Consider the following 20,367-nt stretch of genomic DNA (forward strand, 5'->3'; position numbering starts at 1 on the left):
AAGGGCATCGACCTTGATCTTCGGAATAAAGAAGGATTAACGGCTCTTTCGGAGGCACAGCGAAATGGGCATGGGGCCATTGTGGAAAGGCTTATTCGATTCCAGGAGAGCTCGAGGATGGGTGGTCCAGATGTTTGATCGTTAATGGTACCTGGGAGGATTGCCGCTCGTGAATAGCCGTGAACGATGAAGTTATCGTATTCGGAATATCGTTAAAATCGTAAAACTATGTAGTCTTCCGTTTAAAAGTAATAGAACCAAGAACAGACACTTAGATGGGAAGAAAAGAGAAGAGTCAGGAAAAGGAGGACCCGCGTCCTCGTGTTAGCGGACGGTGAGACGTGGAAGTTGGAACTAGTCTTTGCCGTCCTTTCCTTCCTCTTTCCCATCTTGTTTTGTCGCCTCTGTAGCTGCCTGAGAAACGTCGCCGGCCTTGCCGCTCTCTTCGTCTTGTCCAATGCCAGCCTTCCTCTCTGCTCGACTTTTGACGTATTCGGGGGGACGGGGGTCGAGGATGCCCTGTTCCTCCGCTGTAGATCGCAGGGTTCAGTGTGTGGATGTGCGGATGTGGGGATTTGACTTACGAGTCGAGTGCCAGAAGTAGGTGATCAATCCAGCGATGATGACGATGAAGGAGATGAAGTACAACCAGTAGGGGCTGTATTTGTACAAAAAGAGACCTGAGCAAGAGTCAGTTTTCGTCGGGGGAAACATAGGATGGAGGACCCACCGAACAACAACCCATAGAAATCCGAAGAGAGGAGTGATAGGTTAAAGTAGGCGGACGAAGCGTAGCGATAGATCATCGGTGCGACGCTGTAGAGGATGAACATTGCGCATGTGAATGCGAATAACAGGCCGACTTGATAATTGGAGAGCGGTTAGCTAGCGAGATGTGGTACGAAAGGAGGTTACACGCACTGATACCACCGTTCCATGGTACTTGGGTCATACCCTTCCATTCGAGTGCGCTGGATTGGACGCCGTTGATGAGGAAAGCGTAGAGACCGAGTTGCCCAACGACTTCGTAGAGGGGACGCTTTCTGACGAGGAATTCTTCGGTTGCATTGGCTGAAAGATGGGGTTTTAGATGAGCAGGAAAAAAGGAAGGGTGAAAGAGGAAACGCACTGAAGCCGTAGAGAGTCGCGCCGGCGATCATGAAAGCGTCCCCTTTTCCTCGAGCGATGGGGTCCCATCCTTTGTCAGTTACGACGTCTGAGACGACGAGCAGGCCGAGGCCTCCAATACAGACGCCCACACCCTGTCAAGTGCGGGAGGTTAGGAGGGACAAAAAAGGAAGGAGGACTGGGCGTACGAGGATTTGAGTCCAGTGATATTTGACACGCATGTACAGCCAGGAAAAGAACAGGCAGACGGGGATTGCCCAGCTGGGGGCAACGGGTCAGCGCTAGGACTTTGTTGACTTGGAGAAGTTGGACGTACGCGTCGAGAAGCATGCAGGATAAGAGGTCGGTGTACTGGTAGGCTTTGATGACTAGGAAATTGGCTTCCACGTCACAGGCAGCTAGGATAAAGTCTGCAGAAGGGTTAGAGGGAGGTTGGGGGAGGTAGTCAAGGTTAACGCACATTTCCAGCCGTCTCGCAGAACCATCTTTCCCCAGCCTTTAAATCCATCTGAACTAGGGTGAGCAGGGATTAAAACGGACAGTCGGGTTGGGTCGTACATTGGTAGATGGTATAGGGAGTGAAGACAGCGAACAGGGAAAAGTACCTGGTACGTCCAATGAGTTATACTATAAAGAAAAAGATAGCGAATGCTCACAAAAAGAAACCCTGTGTAGTTGACAAAGTCCAACCTCTCTTAACCAATTCTGTGGTTGTAACGTTCGTACAGGTGATACACAGGGAAACCAGTTGGCCAGCCAAAAGTGAAAAGGTGAACTGGCGAGTCCAAATGCTCTTCCATCGTGCGGCGAAAGACTCGGCGAAAGCGCTTGGGGACGACCAGACGATGGGCGGCCGGGCTGGACGGGAAACGGGCGGAGGCGACTCGGCGTCGACGGCGATTTTTTCAGAATCGCTGGCAGTGTCGACGCCTTGTTTATGGTCTTGGATTTGAGGGGAAGACATAGTAGTTTGACCTCTTCTATTAAGCACCACCCGTAGAAGAGGGAAGGACGGGAGGTGAAGAGTGTGGATTAAGATTTCGTTCACATTCTCCCAGCTCTTTTCAATAAAATCAATTGCTTCCTTCTCCATCATCACATTGTCCAGATTAGATAAACCATCATTATCGATCGGTCCAGCGCTTTTTGGGTAGATGCTCCAATTCACTGGGCGCTTGTCTTCACGTAATGTGGCGGCAAGGTACAACTCATTCCCCTTGTAGTTTCATTCCTCCCCACTGTACATATACCCATTCTTGTCAGTCACAGTCACATGGACTTGGATATCCTGTTCCTCGACGCAAGCATTAAACCTGTCCGCCCTGAACGTCGACAGCGTCCACCTGAGCACCATCTTGAAGGAGTCTAACAATAATTTCAGGGTCCCTGTTTTCTGTCGCGTACCGGCGTATTCATTCGCCTGGTCTATTTCGATGTTTTGACATCGGAGGAGGACTCCTGTGACATTCGCGTGCTCGACGATCGAAGCGAACATCAGAACAGTATACCCTTCATTGTCGATTCAGAGTTGAACTGTTCTTCGTCGCCGGCAAACTGAAGCAAGACCTGACGAATAATCTCTCAGCGAGCCCTGATCGAAGCCCACATCCGGGCCGTTCGTCCTTCCTTGTCCCGAGCGTCCACTTTGATCACTTCGCATTGGAGTAAGTATGTACTGGACGACCGTTTCGTCGTCGCCGCCGCCCATCGAAAAGAGATGGAGACCTCTAATCGAGGGCTGGTGTAGCCAGCGTTGTGTTGACGCCATACCGAAATGTCCTCACTCGAAGCCAAACACCTTGACATTGTCGGAATGTGGAGTCGAAAGGGTATATTCTAACTTCATTGTCTAGAGGCAGCGTAGTCGACCATTCCGACGACGTTGCGGGCATAGGGGACATAGCCGGAACCTATGCCGAAGAAGGAGCGGCAAGACCGTACTGCGATCTCGTCATCTCGATGAGAAGCCCCCTCGACTTGAGCAACCAAGCGAACCAGTCTCCAAAGATGAGGCCCCACAAGAAGTCAAAGTAAGCGCTTCCTCCGCCCTGCAATTACCAACGTTAGCACGAACTTGATTGGAGACCCAAGACTCCAAACGCACCCTGCCGAAGGTGACCACAATGATTTCGGTAGAGCCCTTGTAAGGGACCAACTCGCCAGTTCCGTTAAGCAATGTCAGAATGTTAGACGCGACGACAGCACCATGCGCGGGTGCTTTGGCTGCCTGCTTTTGTTCTTTCCAGTCGATGATGTCTCCCGCTGCGAAGATTCGGGGGTGATCTGGAAGTTGCAAGGTTGGTTTGACTTTGACGTGGCCTGTGGGGGTGAGGGAGTCGGTGCCTAGGAATTCTTTGATGAAGGAAGTGTTGGGTCGGCCTCCCCATGTTGGAACCTGGGAAAACATGTTAGTTAAAAGGGGAGGTAAAAAGGAGTGAGGGCGTACGATGAGGTCTGCCTTGATGCTTTGTCCCTTTCGGGTAGTAACAGTGCCATCTGAGGAAGGTTCAGTCTGGTCGAGTAGATCATCGAGAATAACATCGACGCCGCCTCGTTTTACACGAGCCAGGATGGCGTCTCTCCACTTGTCAGGATAGGTGTCGTTGAGAAGTTTGCTCTCTCCCTGGACAATGGTGACTTTCTTGGTAGGGAAGAAGTCTTTGATCTCTCCAGCATACTCTAAAGGATAATAAGCCCAGGGATACCAGAAATGATAGAAGGGGAGACGCACCGATACCAACAGCACCTCCGCCAACCAGAACGATATTCTGTGCCTTCTCAAACTTGGCTCTCCACGAGTCGAAGAGTCCCTGAATACCCTTTTTATCGTCCGGAATATCCATAGGTCCATTCCACAGGTTTCCCGTAGCCAAAACCAACACGCTATATCTGATGCTCTGTCCTCCCTCCAAGACGACGCTCCCACCCTCGTCCTTGCCATCCTCGATGATCTTGACGACCTTTCCGAATTTGACTTCGCCCTTGTCTGCAGGAACGAAAGAGGAACCGTACTCCATCAAGGCTGTCGTCTCGAGTGCGTCTTCAGAGGTTACGGTGGCACGAATCATAGCCGGGAGGTGCACGAAAAAGGGGCGGGAAGTCACGACGACGATGCGCTGGGCTGCGCTGTTGAAGGATTTGGAGGCGAGGAGGGCCTTGACGGTCGCTGCTCCTACTGGGCCGCCTCCTACGACGACAATGTTCTGGCGGTCGTTTGACATGTTCAGCTAGCTGGTTCGTTGCTGAAGGTAGTGGTCGTTGTAGAACAAGGAGGTTATATAGTGCCGCTGAACTAATACCATTCTGAAAGATTCCGGCGCGAATTGCGTTCCCCTGGCAAAACTGTTTCTGGTAAACACGCGCTTTGCCTTTCCGTCAGCAATTTGATGTCACAGAACAACGGATCAATGTCACCATGTTCACTCTCGAAAACATAGTTGGTAAAGAAGATGATATGTACACGTCGACGTATGCATTGTATTACAACCCTAACTCGGCATTTGAGGCGAAATGTGAACCTCCAGCGCAACGATATCCTCCATCCGTCGGAATCCACCGATAGTTAGCGGGACACACACCCATAGTACGAAGCTTCTGTTGAGCGATCTGCTCTTTCCTAGCGCGCTCGGCTGCTGCTTGTTGCTCCCTTTTCAACTGCTCTGCAATTCGCCTCGCCTCTTCAGCCAGCCTCGCCGCTTTCTCGATGGCTGCGATACGTTGTCGCTCCAACTCGGCCCGCCTCGCCTGATCCTCTGCTGCGGCAATCTGTCGTGCCAACTCCTCAGCCTTGCGCTCAGCATCTCGTTTTTTCTTCTCCTCCACCGCCTTCTTGCGCATGGCGTCGGCGATCTTGGCCTTTTCCTGCTTGTCACGATCGGCGGCAGCTTGTTTGGCCCGTTGAAGCTCTGCCCAAATCTCATCGGAGACGCCAGGATCTCGTGCGTCTCCCGTAGAGTCCGGGTTGTTTGGTGTCGATGAAGATGCAACAGGGGATTGAGGCGGAGAGACCGGCGCTTTTCCCTTCGCTTTCCCTCCCCGCTTCCGGGTCTGGGTGCGTGCCGGGCTCTGCGTGGGCGGAGGGGGTGGAGGCGGACTAGCTTTCTTCGTACCAGTAGCAGTACTCGTCGACGGAGGCGTTGGAGGGGTGGGGTTAGCATGGGCTACGGGAGCGTCAAAGAATGAACCTTTGCGTTGCTTGGGCTGTACCCGGGCCCGATCCATCCTCGATGAAAGCATTTGTTGTGCGCACTCAACCACGTCATTCCCACTGAGAACGAGCTGATTACTGTTTCCTTGAACGCCCGGATCGTTGGCGTCACTGAGCAATGCTTTGTTGATCAGCACTTTCGACAGCTCCATCATATCTCGAGCGTTGCCCCAGTCCGGAAGAGTGGACATTTGGTCGACGACGGAAAGCATATCAAAGTACGTCTTGGATTGGTCGCTGAACAGCTCGTCGGCCACGACATTCCTCTTCTTGAGTTGTTTAACAACAATGGCCAAGCAATCCTTGGGATGTATGTTCTGGAACGGAACCCAAACAGGGAATCGACTGTTGAGGCCCGTGTTGGACTGCATGAGACGCTTCATGTCCTGGTCGTACCCGGCAAGGATGACGATAACTTTGCCCTTGTAGGTTTCATGCGTCAGAAGGCCGACCAGTTCGTCCACTGCCTCCTGGGCAAAATGACCTTCAGCCAGTCGGTAAGCTTCGTCGACGAAGAGGACCTTGCCGAGTGCTTTGTCGAAAAGAGCACGAGTTTTGGGACCTGTTTGACCGACGTACTGCCCAACTAGGTCGGACGCAGAGCATTCGAAAACGTCGGTGGATGCGAGAAGGCCCATATCGTAGTAGACTTGGCCCATTTTTCGCGCGATGGTTGTCTTTCCTGTGCCTGTTGATGGATGAGAACCAGCGTGGAACGTAAAGAAAAAGGGACGTACCTGGAGGACCGGTAAAGACGAAGTTGGTAGGGACCTGGTCTCGAGGATCCATGCCCTTGCTCTTGGAAACAAGGGCAACCTTCTGCCATTGGGCTAGCTTTGCCTTGATCTCTTCATGCCCAACGATATCATCGAACAGTTTCTCCAGATTTTTCGTTGCGTTCGATGCCCGGTCATAATCGGGGTCGAAGTCTTGCGGCTCGAGGATGATATGCTTGGGGCGCTGGTCGTACGGTAGTTTCGAGCGACGATGTAAGCAAGCCTGTTTGGCCTTGGAAAGCAAGTTCTCGACTTCGCCGCCGTTACCAAAGTTGGGCCTGGTCCGAGCACGAGCGAGGCTCTCGATGGCGACGGCCTTGCCAACATCGGTGGCGCCGAGGTCTTGGTCCTTCAACTTCTTCTCGAGGATATGTAAAAGTTCTTGGTCGTTGAAGTCTTCAAACCGGAAGGCTTCCTCGATCTTGAAACGCCTTGCCAGACCCGGGTTGACGTTCTAGGGGCGCATATTCAACAGGCGTCACGGTCAAATTGTGTGGTCAGTGCATACCTGGAACATCTCGACCATCTGTTTCTCATACCCGAGCATCAAAACGCATCGATCTTCTCCAGGTACATTTTGGACCTCGGCGACGATGGTGTCAATGACACTTGTCTTGTACTGGTTGCTCTGGCTGTTACTGTCGTTACCTCCTCCTCCATAGAGCATGTACGCCTAAAGTCAAACATCACTACGCCTTCTTCGGTAACGTTGAGTAAGAACATACCTCATCGATAACAAGAACCTTTCCGACTGAGTTGTTCAGGATGCCCTTGGTCTTGTCTTCTGACTCCCCAAGGACCGTGCCGGTGAAATCGGAGGGATTCTTGAGCACAACTAGTGTGACCAGCGGTTAGTGGGCGGTTTTGCAAAGGGAATGAACGGGCTTACCTTCACCCTTGCTCAGCATTCCAATGTCCGCCAGGATTTGTCCGTATAGCTGGGCGACAGTCGTCTTCCCGGTGCCTGGTGGTCCAAGGAACACTCGATTAAGAGAGAAGTCCAAAGGTGCTTGCTCGCTCAACTCTCGGTCATAGTTCTCCTTGACTGAATCGACCAGGTTCTGAACAGATTCCTTGACTGACTTCAATCCAATGAGGGCCTGTAACTTCTTCCACGCCTCACTCTCCTTGACTGCGATGGAGGGATCAGGGCCGATGAGGTCTTCCTTTGTGAGTAAAAAGTCATCTGCCAGTTGCCCTTGCTTCCTCTCCTCGTTCAGTCGAACCGATTGGCGTTCGCGAACCAGTTGGAAAAACGACTGGAGCTCACGAGCATTGCCAAAACCTTTGGTACCACGCCGTCGTCCGATGCGTCGAATGGCGACTCGACCATACAGGCCGCGAATGCCATCCTCAACTTTCATCTTCCCGTTGTACGTCGAGTGAACCATGTTCTCCAGCATGGTCATCAGTTCATCGTCTTTGTAGTCCTCGAACTTGATCTTGTATGGGACACGACTGTTGAGACCGGGGTTGAACTCGAAGAATGTTTCCATCTCCTTCGTATATCCAGCCAGAATGAACACGAGCTTGCCAACGTTGTTCTCCATTTCTGTTAAAAGATAGTCGAGGACGGGACCGCCGCCAAAATTGCCCTTGCTTGTCAGTTGGTAGGCCTCGTCGACGAAGATGGCACCTCCTCCGTTCTTTAGCACGTCCTGGACCAGTTTCTCAGCTCCGGAAACGCCTTCGTTTGCGAGTTTGGCGCCGCTGGTCTCCTTGAACTCGTTCCCAGGGAGTACTTTGACATACGATAGGAAGGCTGCGTATTCCCGAGCGACAGTGGTTTTCCCTACGAATAGCCCCGTCAGCTCGAGATAAAAAGAGCGAACGCGGTCAACATACCTGTACCGGGATTTCCCAAGAAGACGATGTTGAACCTCTCCTTTGATAAGGAAGTGCCTTGCCGTTCACAGGTGTCAATCTTAGCCTTGATCGCGAGTACCTGTCGCTTCACGGCTTCAAGACCAACCATTGCCACGATTTTGTCGATGTGAGGGTTGATAGCACCTTCCAAACGCTTTTGACGATCCCATTCAGCTTCAGAAGGAGAGAGGTTTTTCTTCTTGAAAGCGTCTTTGGAACCACCGGCCGGGGCTGCGGTTGTCGTCGATTTAGCCTGAGCCTGAGGAGGGGGTGATGTCGGTGTGCTGATGGGGGAAACCACGCTTGAGGCCAGGTTGGCAATCCTACCGAAGATGGAAGTGTTGTTTACGCTGGATGATCCAGGATCCTTCTTCTCCGGTTCGTCCATTGGATTGAAGGCCGACCCCGTCGGTACACTGCTCGCATCACTGGTAGCCCTCAAAGCAGCCAAATCAGCCAGCTTCTGCCTCCTTGCGTTCTCCTGGTCCTCCAACTCCTTCTGCCGCCTCCTCTTTTCCTTCTCGCGCTGGATTTCAGCGTCGATTTTGGCGATTTCTTCAAGGTGTTTGGCCTCTTCTTGCTCTCGACGTTCCTTTTCTTTGAGATCATCCTGAGCCTTCTTGAGGAGGACCGCGTCGAGTCGTTTGCAGGACTTGCAGTCGGGTACGAGGGTGTCGAAGCATTTGCGTGCGAGTTTGTGACCGCGGGGACATTGGAGAGGGACCATCATGTCGCATTTGATCTTGCTATGATCGCTCAAGTGGTGACATTTTGAAGGACATTTGTGGATGTTGCAGTTCAGCATGGCGGAGCTGCAGTCGCGACATGAGTTCCGCAATCAATATTTGTAGACTGAGGACTTACCAGGGCTCAACACATCCTCCGTCGGGAACCTTTTCGTCAAATTGCTCGGGAGTTTCGAGGACCTGTTTTCGATCAGGATGGCGAGGGCAGTATACAGGAAGGCCGCTATGGAAGCTATTCATGTCAACGAGCATGTCAAGCAGCTTGGTCCACAACTCCTTTCCCTTCTTTGACTTCTTGAATGTCGCCGAGTTTCCGATGATGATCATCCCATTGCGAGCACGGGACAACAAAACGTTCAGTCGTTCAGGAGAGTACATAAACCCGATGTCGCCATTAGAGTTGCTGCGAGTTAAGGAGATGATGACGATGTCTGCTTCTTCTCCTTGGTAGTTGTCTATTCATCTCAAGTCAGTGAGTGTTGACAACAGAGGGTATCAGGTCGACGTACCGATGGTAGCCAGTCGAAGCGGCTTCTTCGCGGCTTTGGCTGTGGCAGGCGTCAACAATCCAGCGCGCACCAACTCGTGCGAATCAAGATCGTTCAGAACGGGGTCGTTGTCCTTCTTCAACGCATCCCTGAGTCGATGCAATTGTCCCAAATACGGCGTCAACACGACCATATTGGAGGTTCCATACCCTTGTTGACCAAGGTACTTGACGATCTTCAAAACCATTTGAACCTCGTATTTGTTCTGCTTAGATGACGGAGCCGCCATATCCTTTCGATCGGCCAGTTGCTCGTGCGACTCTTCAGGATGAGCGTGATCGATGAAGACGATATTCTCTTGGAGGCCAGTGATGTTGGGTCGGTTACTCGTTTTGGGGTCGTCTTGAAGTTCGGGGTAGGTGAGTTGCCGGATTAGATTGGAAATTTCCGGCCTCATGCGATGTTGTTTCGAGAGAGTTTGGTGGGGATAGTTGGCGAGGATAAGACGCTCGAAAAGCGAGCGGTTGAGATCGTAACCGTTCCCTTTTTCGACGGTCAACTCGTAATTGTTGACCTTGGGTCGCAGCTGCCTATGAAGGGCTGTCAGTTTTAAATTGCAGGCAAGAAACGCGCACGCACTTATGATCGCCGATAAGAACGAGTTGGGATGCAGATCGTCCCAGAGCCGTCAATATGTGGCTCTCTAGAATCTCGCCAGCTTCCTCGACCAAAACAACTTGCGGGGCAGCGGTTTGGATGGAGTATCCGTACTTGGCCGCTGCAGTGGTCGTACATCCGATGATGCGCTTCTGCCTCAACAGATTGATGTCTCGAGCAGCGAATGCGCGGTCGAGGTGCTCTTGGGTTTCGTTGTAGGTCTTTCCGATGTGGTAGAGAGCCTCCGCCTTCTCCTTCTGCAACGCATCTACCCATTCTTGGTACTTCCGCTTCCGCTCTTCCGAAGGCATGTTCCAGACATTGGGGGTCTCCCGGACGTTCGGGAGGCCTTTGAGAAAGCCCGCGTCGTTACCGGACTTCCAACGGGTGAGAAGGAAGTCTTGTCCGATGGCACGCCCTCTACGATCCACCAGCTGCATCCCGTCGTTGTCTGTTTCTGGAACCTGGAACGCGATAAAACATTCTGGGTCCTCAAATTCGATGTGATCCAACACATCTCGCCACCCAGGCGCTGTGAGCATGTAGTCTTTGAACGCCCGGTCGAGCTGACCTTCCAAATCTGCCAGTTGTTGCTTGTACTCGTCGATCACTTGCCACTCGGTCCTGTCACGAGAGTAGCCACTTGGTGCCTGTTTTTGCAAGGAAAGAGGCTCGGTTTTGGGTGTCGATTTTCCTCCCAGGCGAACCATGCTGGCTGCCGGGATTCCAACGTCGAGGAGGCCCTCCAGAATGTCGTCGAGGGCGTGGTTTGTATAGCAGACTACAAGCATGGATAGCTTGGTGTAGTCGTGGATCGATTTCGCTAACAGGGCCCCGAGGAAGGACTTGCCAGTCCCTGAAGAATGGATATTAGCTGTCCAGTATAAGTGGAAAGGAGACTCCTAACGTACCCGGGGGTCCTTGGACAAGTGAAACTCGTTGTGTCAGGCCGGATAGGAGGGATCTGGCTTGGCTGGGATCCAGGACGATGCGATGCTTTGTTTTCAAGAGGGGTTGGAGGTCTACGGCGAGGTCCCGTTTAAGAGCATCAACTACGATTGTTGCCTGGGGATCACATTCGATAGGTTCCCTGCCGTCCTTCCAGAATAAAAGTTCCTCGGACAAAGGGATTCCGCGTGACTCCTGCAAGGCTTTGAGGACGAATTCGTATGCGAAGAGCGCTGTGTTGATCTGAAGCAGGGTGAGGCCTTGGTATCGCCTTAAGGTTTCGAATGCCTTCAGGGTACCTTCCTTGCCTTCAAGGTGGACGACGATGACCGGCTTCTCTTTGGCCAGCAGATCTTCGACGCGATTAATCGTAACGAAAGCGATGATGTCTTTTCCCAACATGAGACACGCGAGAGATTGATGCTTGAGGAAATTGCGGTTGTCCTGCAGGTGCTTAAGACGGTGTTGAGGAAGAATATCTTTGAAGAACGGAAGGTCTTTGCTACGCTTCAGCTGGATGCCATACTTGGACCGACGCCTTGGATCAGGTTCGAACCAGATGTCGACAGCTTCAAGGCCATCGATGCGATTCGCTCGTCTGAGCTTGCCCGACTCGGCGAGCTTCAGCTCTTCCCGGAGCTCGTAGAGAAGATCTTCCCGCAACAATCTGAACTGATTGTCGAGGTGAATGGCAGTGCGCCTATCCTCGGTCTTGGGATCAAGCAGGGCGTCACTGGGGCGTATGAATGGTTGATCTGAACACGCGATCTCGTCTGGCGTCGGTGTAATAGCGATGCTTCGAAAGTCGGGGAAGTCGTTGTCGTGTCGACCACCTGTATGCCGAATATTAGAAGGGGTTAACAGCACTGGGTGCTGGGTTGAGCTCACCTGGAGGAGCCATAGCTAAGTTTTCAGAAACTCCGTCCTTGGAAACATCCTGATAGGTTGCCAGGACGTTCTTGATCTGCTGGCCATAACCCCTGACCTCCCTGGAATCTGAGGCGAGGAGTTTGGCGAGTATGGTAGTGAGTTGAGCATCCGATCGATAAGAATCTGAGGACTCCTTCGGGAGTGAAACAAGTTGGAAAAGTAACCACGCAAATGCGCGGGAGCCTTGGTCGTTGAGATTGCCATCCACAAACGCCTTTTGCAAGGCATTCCAAAAAATGGGTGGATCAGCGATCTTCAAGACGATACCGCGAAGGAGCTGTCCCTCGCCGATGGAAGCGAAATCTGGGTTTGAGAGAAAGTTCAGCAGCGCTGCTGAAGAACCATTCAAAGTCCCAGTATCCAACTTGTATCGGATCGCGCTCTGGAGAGCGTTCTTGCCCTCCTTGCCGGTGGCTAGCTTGTTCAGACAGGCGATGGGGTCGGTATGGCTGTAGATTGCCTCTATGAACTGTGGTCCATTATAGGCAGTAATTGCTGTTTTCCCATCACAGATGGTGTCGAAGATTTTGGTGAGTTTGGCGACTCGCGTGCTCGACGCCATCTTTGCGCGGTGGAGAGAACGGGAAACGCCAGTAAAGAAGTGTGGTGCCTTTCGAATCGCCTTTATATAGCTTCTTCATCGATACCCACGAACATCAACACGAGTCAGTAGGTTTACGTGGGGTTCCGCAGTTTGGGCGTCAATCTAGTCATCCAGCTTTGCTTCGTGGCTTCCTGGGTGGCGCGTTGGATCGAACATGAGGCTGGCTTGACTGCAGACTATATCGCATTTGGTTTGTAGCATATTTGAAAAGATCATGGGGTGCCAGGCGTTCAAGGGCACGGTAGACAGCAGAGCAGGTGGTGGTCCTGTGACAACCCGTGGTCCGGCAGGGACCGACCATGCAACATCAATCCATCACGATGTTATTGAGCCCGGTCTAATGATAAGATAAGGGCAGTTGGTGGGGAAGTAATGTACACCTATTTTTCAGTCTAGCAGTCCAGGTGGAATCTTTAAGCTCTGTCTGCTCGGGCGAGCCTATCATGTTCCTCAATGTCCCTGAAAATAAAATAAAATATGTCATTAGTCTTGGACCAGAGGAGGAGGTGTAGTGTTAACGCACGTTGCTTCCCAAGGGTAGTCCAGCCAGACATCGTCTACGTCGTCTCCAGAGAAGTATCTTCAAAAGGTCAGTATAAGAGCAGGGTTTAGGGACAGATTAGAATGTGCTCACGGTGTTCCAGCATCAATCTCAGCCAACTTGGGCTTCTTCTTGTTGTGGACGACGAAGATGGCAAACTTGGTTGCTTCACGGAGTTGGGCACGTTGGTCCTCGGGATAGTTGAGGAGTTCTTGTTCTACGTCTTTCTTGAGTTCAGAGAGAGCGTAGCTGGGGGACTTTAGTATTGACAATGTGATGATAGCTGCCTGGCATACCAAAGGGTCTTTCGAGTATCGTCGACTTCGTCCTGCACCAAATGTGTCAGAGAGGATACTGCTCGACCAGCTGAAACACACATACGACAATGAGGTTCCGTCTCCCAACGAGCATCTTTCCAGAATTGGGTCCTCTATTAATCAAAGGGTCGATAAGCTTCATGGACAAAGTTGAAAACCTACTACTTACAGCCATTGCGTTCGAATAACCTCATTTCCAATCTGCTCGGCAGTGCTGCCTTCTATGGGCTCGTACAATGAGAGACCGATGGCTTGAATTTGCAGGGTTTTGTTATGCGTCTCTCCCCGGAGGAAAGTTCGCTGAGGAAGGACTGAAATTACTTTTTAGCGCCCTTGGAAGAGAGGGAGACGCCTGACCATCACTCGGGCGGGGAAGAAGCCGCTGGTGGACGTCTAGTCGTGAGCTGGGCTGGTATATGGTATTGGAGAATGCTCACCCTCCACCTGTAAGTCCCAACCTGTTAGTCGCAGGCCAACCCCGCAATATTAAACGATCAGCGCACCGATTGCAATCAAAAGGTCAGGATTGAATTCCTTGGCAATTTGTGGAGTTCGTTTTCGAATGAGGTTGTGAATGTCATTGTAAGTGACTCGGAGGTGTTGGATTTCTTCAGGCATGGCTGGTGGCTGGCGTTTGGGTGAGAGAGGGGAAGAGACGGAAGATGATTTTTCTGAGCGGTGGCCGTGATAGCGTATAGATATAGAAATCCGCGATCACGGACGGGTCAAATTTGGTGCATCCCACATTGCTTCTGACTTGAACGACCACAAGGACTATCCGACGATAAGAATGGCCGGTACGTATTCATTTTTCGCTATAGTAGTTGACTAGACGAAACTAAACTCTTGGACTGTAGATAGCAATGCCCCTAGTGGAAGTGGAACTCCGAAAGCTATACCTAGTCTGGCCAAGCGGCCGAGCGATGTAACGCGTCAAGGAACGAGTAGATTGAAGTTTGTTCCAACGTTGCCTCAGAGGCGCAAAAAAGAGTGCGTTGGACTGGCCATGTCGCCATCGTGGTCAATGCTCATCAGAGAATTATAGGGAAGTCAAAGCGGTTCGTGTGGAGCCACAACAACGAGACCGTTGAACCTAATGTGCTCTAGGAACCAACGCCTGATGTTATCCCGGAAGCGTCTGGGACTTCTGGCAGGGGTCGAGGTGGCGCCAGGGGTGGACGAGGCGACGGACGAGGAAGAGGACGTGGAGGCAGGCCAGGAGGTCCCCCACCAGTCGTTATGACAGCCAGTGGTCCTTTTGCTCTCGGCCCTACACTCGCTGGAAGCTCAGCTAGACGCTCGACACCTCGCTCAAACTTTGCACCCAGCATCGCGTCAAGCACGTCTGGATCTTCGTCACTGGGGGCAGGTCTTTCTCAAACGGCACCTCCCACGCTCAAGAAGGATTTGAATGATCTCAAGGGCAAAGGGAAGGAGGTTAAGAAGGAGGAGGATGACGATGTGGAGGTTTATTCAGACCCGGATGATGGCGTCGAGATCATCGATATCGAACAAGTGAGGGGGTTGGATTATATGGCTCCCGAAAGTCTGCGCAGGGATAGGAGTTCGAAGAAGAAGAAGGTGAAGAAAGAGAAAAGCGCAGAGGATCAAGGTACGTTGGCATCGCTCGTGGTTTTGTTCATGCATTTCATGTTGATCCAGTAGACCATGATATTGATCATGCGAACGCGCTGGACCTAAGCGAGGACGAGGAAGAAGAGGAAGCAGAACTGGAAGATGTTATTGAAGACTTTGCTGCCCAGGTCAACCTCGAATCTGTACGTCCGTTCTACATCAAAATCTCCCTAGTTACTTTCGCCTCTCTTTCCCCATTCCATTCCCAATTCTTCATCCAACCCATGTGCTAACGTCACCAACCCAAAGGATAACGATCTACGAGAAGAAAAAATCTATCTATTCCAGTTCCCCACTCCATTCCCGACGTTTGTCCAGCCTGAAACAGCAGACAACTCCGCGGTGTCCGCTGGGGCTACAGACGGAGATGTCGAGATGACAGATGGGACTGGAGCGGGAACGACAACTGGGAAGAAGGCGGTAAGCTTTGGACCGGATGTCAAACCCGCGGCTGCCCCGGGAGTAGCAGGAGGAGCGGCGCCTGGCATGGCAAGTCGGACGCCTTCTGGTTCTGGTGCTGCAGCAGAGGAGAAGAAACCACCTAAACCTGTGGATGGTGTAATTGGACAGTTGGAGTTGTATAAGAGTGGAGCGGTGAAGATTAGGTTGGCCAATGGTATTCTGTTGGATGTAAGTCGTCTGCTGTTGGACATTATTCGGCTGGATTTTCTGACCCACTCTGTCTTTCTCCTCGGCTCCCCGCCCTTCCCTCTATCTCCCATCGACCTGTTCCGAAAACGCGAACAGGTAAACCCAGCAACCCAGCCCTCCTTCCTCCAACAGGTCGTCCATGTCGATCACATCCACGAAAAACGAATTAGCGTCCTGGGAGAGATCAATAAACAGTTTGTCGTTTCGCCGAACGTGGAGGCTCTTCTAGAGGCTCTGGACAAGGCGGATAGGATGGCGCCGGTTTTGCCAAAGATTGAAGGAGAGGAGAAGTTGATTAGAATGAAGTAGCGTGGGTTCTCACTACATGTCTATTCCAGAGGAATCGCAAACCGAATGAAAGTCTGGACGTTTGGCAGAGGACAAACATCTGGATTTGAATTGATGAAGGGGGTATACAGGTTACTACTAAGTAGACAAGTCATACTAAGGAGTCCAATGGATCGGAGGTTACAGATCGTCTTAATCATCGTAAAAGAGCACGTCGTCTCGTCGTCAAAAAGATTAGGGCAAAAATTCTGTAAAGCTTGAATAAGAGAAAGAGAGCGTTAAAACAACAGGTACATGAAAATATAAGGGGGCTCGCCGGAACTTGGTGAACGACATGTTTTCGTTTTAACAGAACATAGAGAGGAGAGTGGGAGACCAAGGAGAGGGTTTACGGGAGAATTGTAAGTATATACAGAGAACAAAAGTGAGAAGGATTCCTATCGTAAAAGGCATAAAACAAGGCGGAGTAACGTTCTCGACTTTAAAGTAAACTATGTATCGCAAATCCTATTCGACTTCCCTACCAAGCATCATTATCCTGCATGCCCGTATCCCATCATGAAATCCCTCCAGATTTCCTCCTGAGTTCGATTAGGTGGTGCACCAGGGGCATACCGAATCGTCGGATTGTACGCGTGGGGAGGTTGCACGTCCAATGGATGACCATACATCATCGTAGGGGGGTGCGCGTGAGGTTGCTGATTGTGCGGTGGCGGAGGAGAATACGAATTCGAGGACCACTGGTGTGGCGGTTGCTGTTGCTGTTGAGGATGATGCTCGGAGCCTGGGTGGCTCATCGTCGAAGATTGAGGAGACCGTTGATGGTAGTTCATCGAGGGGTCAGGTCCCATAGCAGGACCCGGAGCACCGGGAGGCGAGATAAAGGGTCGGAGGTAACCTTGAGGTCCGGGAGCAGACCCGACCATCGTACTAGATTTCGTGGCAAAGTTGCCCTCGTCAGAGTAGATGTGTGGGTTTTGAGATTCATATTCGTACTTGGGTGGCGCGTGGCCGAGGTACTCTGCGAGCATTTCCTCTGCGCCAATGTGGCTTTGGGGACTGTCTTCTTCGTGCGCTCCTGATGCGGGAGTTCCCGTTCTCGAGTTGGGAGGCGAACCTGCCCGTGAAGGAGGCTTGATTACGGATTTACGACCACCAAGGACGCGCAATTCATCCACGTCGTTGCTGGGCGACTGAACTTCGCTACCGGCCTGGTACGAAGCCATCGCCCTGTGCAAGAGCTTCTCCAATATAGGCTGCGCTCCCGTTAGCTTGTAACGTGAATGATCACAGGATGAAGCCACTTACCACACTGCCCTGAGACCGGCATGCACGAGATCCCTGTTCAAAGAACGGGATGGTATCCTGCAATTCTCGTAATGCATCACCCGCAAGAGTACACTTGGGACTCTCGACCACAAGAGCTCCAAGGACAATCTACAGCTTCCGTCAGCAACCAAGGCACAACCAAGCACAATGAGATATACATACGCAGGAAGAGAAGATTCCAGACCAGAAATACCAGCAATGTCCCGTAGGACTCTGATGAACAGCATACAACGACCGCAAACTAGCGATCAACCTGGTAGCTGCTCGATAAGTAGCCATGACAGAAGCTGCATATTTATGATGCAGCGGGTTATCGGGTTTTTGCTGTAACGCTTGCGCAAAGTAACTTCGATGGATGTACAACAAGTCTGTGGAATCAGGAACGACGGATTTAACACTTGGGGTTCTTTTCCCAAGAGGGTCTAGACTACTTACTTGATTCGCGAGTGCAGATAGCGCAGTATTGTTGCATCGCTTTTGAGGGATCTGGTGACCAAGATCGTCCCGCGTCGGAGTTTTTGACTGGAGACCGCAGGTGCGCCGGGAGAGGGAAAGCTCGGATTTTCTTATCAAGTTCCAACAATTGCTCGTAAGGGGGTGTCCTGGGATTGAAAACATGATACGACGAAGCCGTAAGGATGTTGGCAGCATAGCGGAGTTTCCAGGCATGCCCTGACGTCAAAAACGAAGCAGTCAGTTAGTCTGTTTGTCCGCTTGAGAAAAATGGAAGGAATTCGAAACGTACAGCTCAAGTCCTTGTCTTGTCCGTTGGGTAGGGGAACTGCCTCGAGGTCATCTGGGAATTGACAGTCCGTGTGCTGCACCGCGAGGGCCGCTGGACGACCGTTTACGACACCCTGTTGCTGATATTAGTACCGTGCGCCAGACGGCGATGTTGCTTGCGGATAACGAACCGTCCACGCGTCCCAAGTGAAGAGCTCCCAAAATATCTGTTATAGAAAGAGTTAGCTACGGCACAAGAACAGCCATAGTTGACGGGTGCCTACCTGCCGCCGGCGCTGGACCTCATCAGGAGGCAAATTCCAACTGGCACTATCTCGTTCTGGATTTGTATGAGTGAGAAATCTCGGCGACGGAGATGACGGATGCTGCTACATACGAAGACCAATCTGTCACGAAGCACCAAGGTGTGAGAACGAAACAGCGACGGAGGAAGCGCAGTCCTACTCACCATGTGTGCAAGGCGACAGTTTAACCCAGTAATCAACCATCTTTCCTCGTTACGATCCCTGTCCGCGTTGTAGATAAAACGAACGATCAAAAATAGGGCTTGCACTGTGGCGCATGTGGCTTCGACGAGGATGGGGTCGAGGGAGAAGGCAGCGCGGGCGAGGGCACTGTACGTCCTGGCTGCGAGGTCGGATGTCTTTTCCTCTTGTTGGTCAAACACCGCTCCATTTGCGAGGATGCTAAAGAAGACGGAGACCCGATGGGAGTGTATATGATCGAGGCTTCTTTGGCCATTTGCGTAAATCACATCGAGGATGTTTGTATTGTAATCCCCTCGGGAGATGGGTTCATACCTATAGAGTTTGTGAGAGTCAGGGAGGAAACGGGGAAACGGGCTGACGTACATCCACCCAATGTTTGCAAAGTAGAGGTTGGAGAGATGGACCGCGCGGTCTGGGTCCGGCAAAAAGGGATGGAAGAGGGACTTTGAGTATGTTGATCTTTTGACGCCAAAAGGGAAGGCATGAAGGAGGTCGAGGATGTCAGGGGGAAGGTCCGGGGGGTGGCGGTCGTCGGGGTACATGATCTGGTCATGCGACTGAGGGACGAAATTGAGGTTGCTTACAGCATTCATGGAAGGATCTCTTACGGGAAGAAGATCTTGTAGATACTAGGAGGGGTATTTTTGAGCGATGAAAGGACAGAAAAAGGCACCACACGCACCTCTGAGCCCGCGGATTCTCCATGATATTTTGCCTGCCCGTTTACCCCAATGGAAAGGGAACCTATGCTTGCTGACCCATTCTCCCCGCGTTCATGAGACTCTACCGACCTCATTCCCTGGACCATATGCGGAGGTGTGAAGCGAGGAGCCGATTTATCTTTGAGGCCTGCCTCGGCTAGCTGCGCCTGGAGTTCATTGACTTTGGCGGTGAGTGTTTTGACTTCTTCCTGGAGACGCTGGGCATGTGCCATAAGGACTCTGAAACACGGTGGTCAATTTCCCGCCCATCTGTGTGGATTGAATACGCACTTGTTGCCCTTTGTTGCGGCGAGAGTGCCTGTGTGGGTTGACGTAAATAACGGGAAACGAATGGGCAGGATGAATTGAGGAACGGCATACCCTCTGGACAAATGCCAGCGCAACCTCGTCTATAGAGCAAGATTAAGTATTTCATGAAAGAGTGTGTGGCCAATGAGCGGGAACGGACCTGACGCAGGACTGGCAGGGGAATATGCTGGAGAAACGTTTTATGGTCAACGCGCGAATTGACTCGAGGCGGGGATTTTTTTGGCGATTTTCCCGACGCGAAAGCTTACCGGTCGCATTTGAGTTTTGAACTAGAAAGAAGATGAGTTTTTGAGGGACTGTGTTTCTGTGGATGTGGACACGCACCGTCTGCATTCTGCACAGGAGAGGCCTATCTTGCGGGACGTGCCACCGACGTTCTGGGGCGGCGGCGGCGGTGGAGGGAGCTGGGGAGGCCCTGGGTCTGGGTGGTGGTGGTGGTGGGGAGGTCTGCCGTCTACATTCATGGGCTTGTCGTCGTTGTGGTCGTCGAGGAAGAAGAAAACTGGGGAACGGTGGTCGGAGTCAGGGGAAAAGGGAGCGCTTGGCGGAGGTTGTAAATCAACCTTGAAGGTCAGGCTCAATGCTGATCAAATCGATGTTTGCGACCATCAACTCAAATGTCGTAAATCTCTTCTTATGTTATTTTTTTTTCTGCTCTCATTTTTCTTCTCTTTGCACCGGCTCCCGCTCTTCTTGCTCAGGATTCAACCTTAAAATTATCGTCGCCAGCTCACAGAGAAACCGCCGCGTCAGGGAACACTCGCTTGGCTCGCCCACAGCATCGAGCGCCCAGATTGTACTAGCTCGTCTCATAACAAAAAGGTCGCCTCTCTCGTTGGGGGAAATGTGCCCGAAATGAAATACATATATTGGAGGTTTGTACACAATCCACCGCTCCCGATTGAGCCGGCTCTCGTCCCGTGCTGGGATACATTCATTCACTGTCTGCGAGACGGATGTCGTTAGCGTGATGTTTGTAGGCAGAAAATGGAG

At 51.8% G+C, this 20,367-nt stretch overlaps 7 protein-coding genes across 7 annotated transcripts; 1 reads left to right on the forward strand and 6 right to left on the reverse strand.

The window, feature by feature from the left end:
* Positions 1-176: 176 nt before the first annotated feature.
* CC1G_12051 (DUF914 domain membrane protein) lies at positions 177-2,131 on the reverse strand. Its single transcript, XM_001831467.2, has 10 exons — positions 1,785-2,131; positions 1,687-1,733; positions 1,589-1,636; positions 1,445-1,538; positions 1,317-1,389; positions 1,130-1,262; positions 922-1,071; positions 731-862; positions 585-680; positions 177-530 (listed from the first exon to the last, which is right to left on the reverse strand). Exons 1-10 carry the CDS (start codon positions 2,090-2,092, stop codon positions 355-357), a joined length of 1,257 nt encoding a protein of 418 aa, XP_001831519.2. The 5' UTR covers positions 2,093-2,131; the 3' UTR covers positions 177-354.
* A 222-nt stretch (positions 2,132-2,353) lies between these two features.
* Positions 2,354-2,623, reverse strand: CC1G_14859 (hypothetical protein; the record flags this gene model as incomplete). Its single annotated transcript, XM_002910836.1, has 2 exons — positions 2,354-2,493; positions 2,533-2,623. The coding sequence occupies 2 exons, from the start codon at positions 2,621-2,623 to the stop codon at positions 2,354-2,356; spliced, it is 231 nt and encodes a 76-aa protein (XP_002910882.1).
* A 415-nt stretch (positions 2,624-3,038) lies between these two features.
* Positions 3,039-4,349, reverse strand: CC1G_14860 (hypothetical protein; the record flags this gene model as incomplete). The annotated part of the gene is made up of 4 exons (XM_002910837.1): positions 3,039-3,176; positions 3,233-3,523; positions 3,575-3,807; positions 3,860-4,349. 4 exons carry the CDS (start codon positions 4,347-4,349, stop codon positions 3,039-3,041), a joined length of 1,152 nt encoding a protein of 383 aa, XP_002910883.1.
* Positions 4,350-4,608: 259 nt separating this feature from the next.
* Positions 4,609-12,308, reverse strand: CC1G_14861 (CbxX/CfqX family protein; the record flags this gene model as incomplete). The annotated part of the gene is made up of 11 exons (XM_002910838.1): positions 4,609-6,023; positions 6,073-6,565; positions 6,837-6,946; positions 7,001-7,903; positions 7,957-8,789; positions 8,842-9,178; positions 9,233-9,360; positions 9,421-9,801; positions 9,851-10,724; positions 10,780-11,649; positions 11,705-12,308. The coding sequence occupies 11 exons, from the start codon at positions 12,306-12,308 to the stop codon at positions 4,609-4,611; spliced, it is 6,948 nt and encodes a 2,315-aa protein (XP_002910884.1).
* A 455-nt stretch (positions 12,309-12,763) lies between these two features.
* Positions 12,764-13,826, reverse strand: CC1G_12053 (hypothetical protein; the record flags this gene model as incomplete). Its single annotated transcript, XM_001831469.1, has 9 exons — positions 12,764-12,809; positions 12,874-12,930; positions 12,985-13,140; positions 13,188-13,219; positions 13,273-13,321; positions 13,378-13,508; positions 13,566-13,590; positions 13,646-13,652; positions 13,712-13,826. The coding sequence occupies 9 exons, from the start codon at positions 13,824-13,826 to the stop codon at positions 12,764-12,766; spliced, it is 618 nt and encodes a 205-aa protein (XP_001831521.1).
* Positions 13,827-13,998: 172 nt separating this feature from the next.
* CC1G_12054 (hypothetical protein) lies at positions 13,999-15,803 on the forward strand (the record flags this gene model as incomplete). The annotated part of the gene is made up of 6 exons (XM_001831470.1): positions 13,999-14,005; positions 14,066-14,198; positions 14,254-14,266; positions 14,316-14,820; positions 14,871-14,986; positions 15,093-15,803. 6 exons carry the CDS (start codon positions 13,999-14,001, stop codon positions 15,801-15,803), a joined length of 1,485 nt encoding a protein of 494 aa, XP_001831522.1.
* A 512-nt stretch (positions 15,804-16,315) lies between these two features.
* On the reverse strand, positions 16,316-19,983 carry CC1G_12055 (hypothetical protein; the record flags this gene model as incomplete). Its single annotated transcript, XM_001831471.2, has 15 exons — positions 16,316-17,038; positions 17,091-17,219; positions 17,274-17,479; positions 17,547-17,783; positions 17,857-17,968; positions 18,026-18,061; positions 18,304-18,655; positions 18,707-18,972; positions 19,026-19,284; positions 19,336-19,363; positions 19,426-19,454; positions 19,514-19,540; positions 19,623-19,643; positions 19,699-19,876; positions 19,938-19,983. The coding sequence occupies 15 exons, from the start codon at positions 19,981-19,983 to the stop codon at positions 16,316-16,318; spliced, it is 2,649 nt and encodes an 882-aa protein (XP_001831523.2).
* Positions 19,984-20,367: the final 384 nt, after the last annotated feature.

The sequence above is a fragment of the Coprinopsis cinerea genome (assembly GCF_000182895.1).
Source record: "Coprinopsis cinerea okayama7#130 chromosome 7 map unlocalized cont3.7, whole genome shotgun sequence".
Taxonomy (NCBI): domain Eukaryota; kingdom Fungi; phylum Basidiomycota; class Agaricomycetes; order Agaricales; family Psathyrellaceae; genus Coprinopsis; species Coprinopsis cinerea.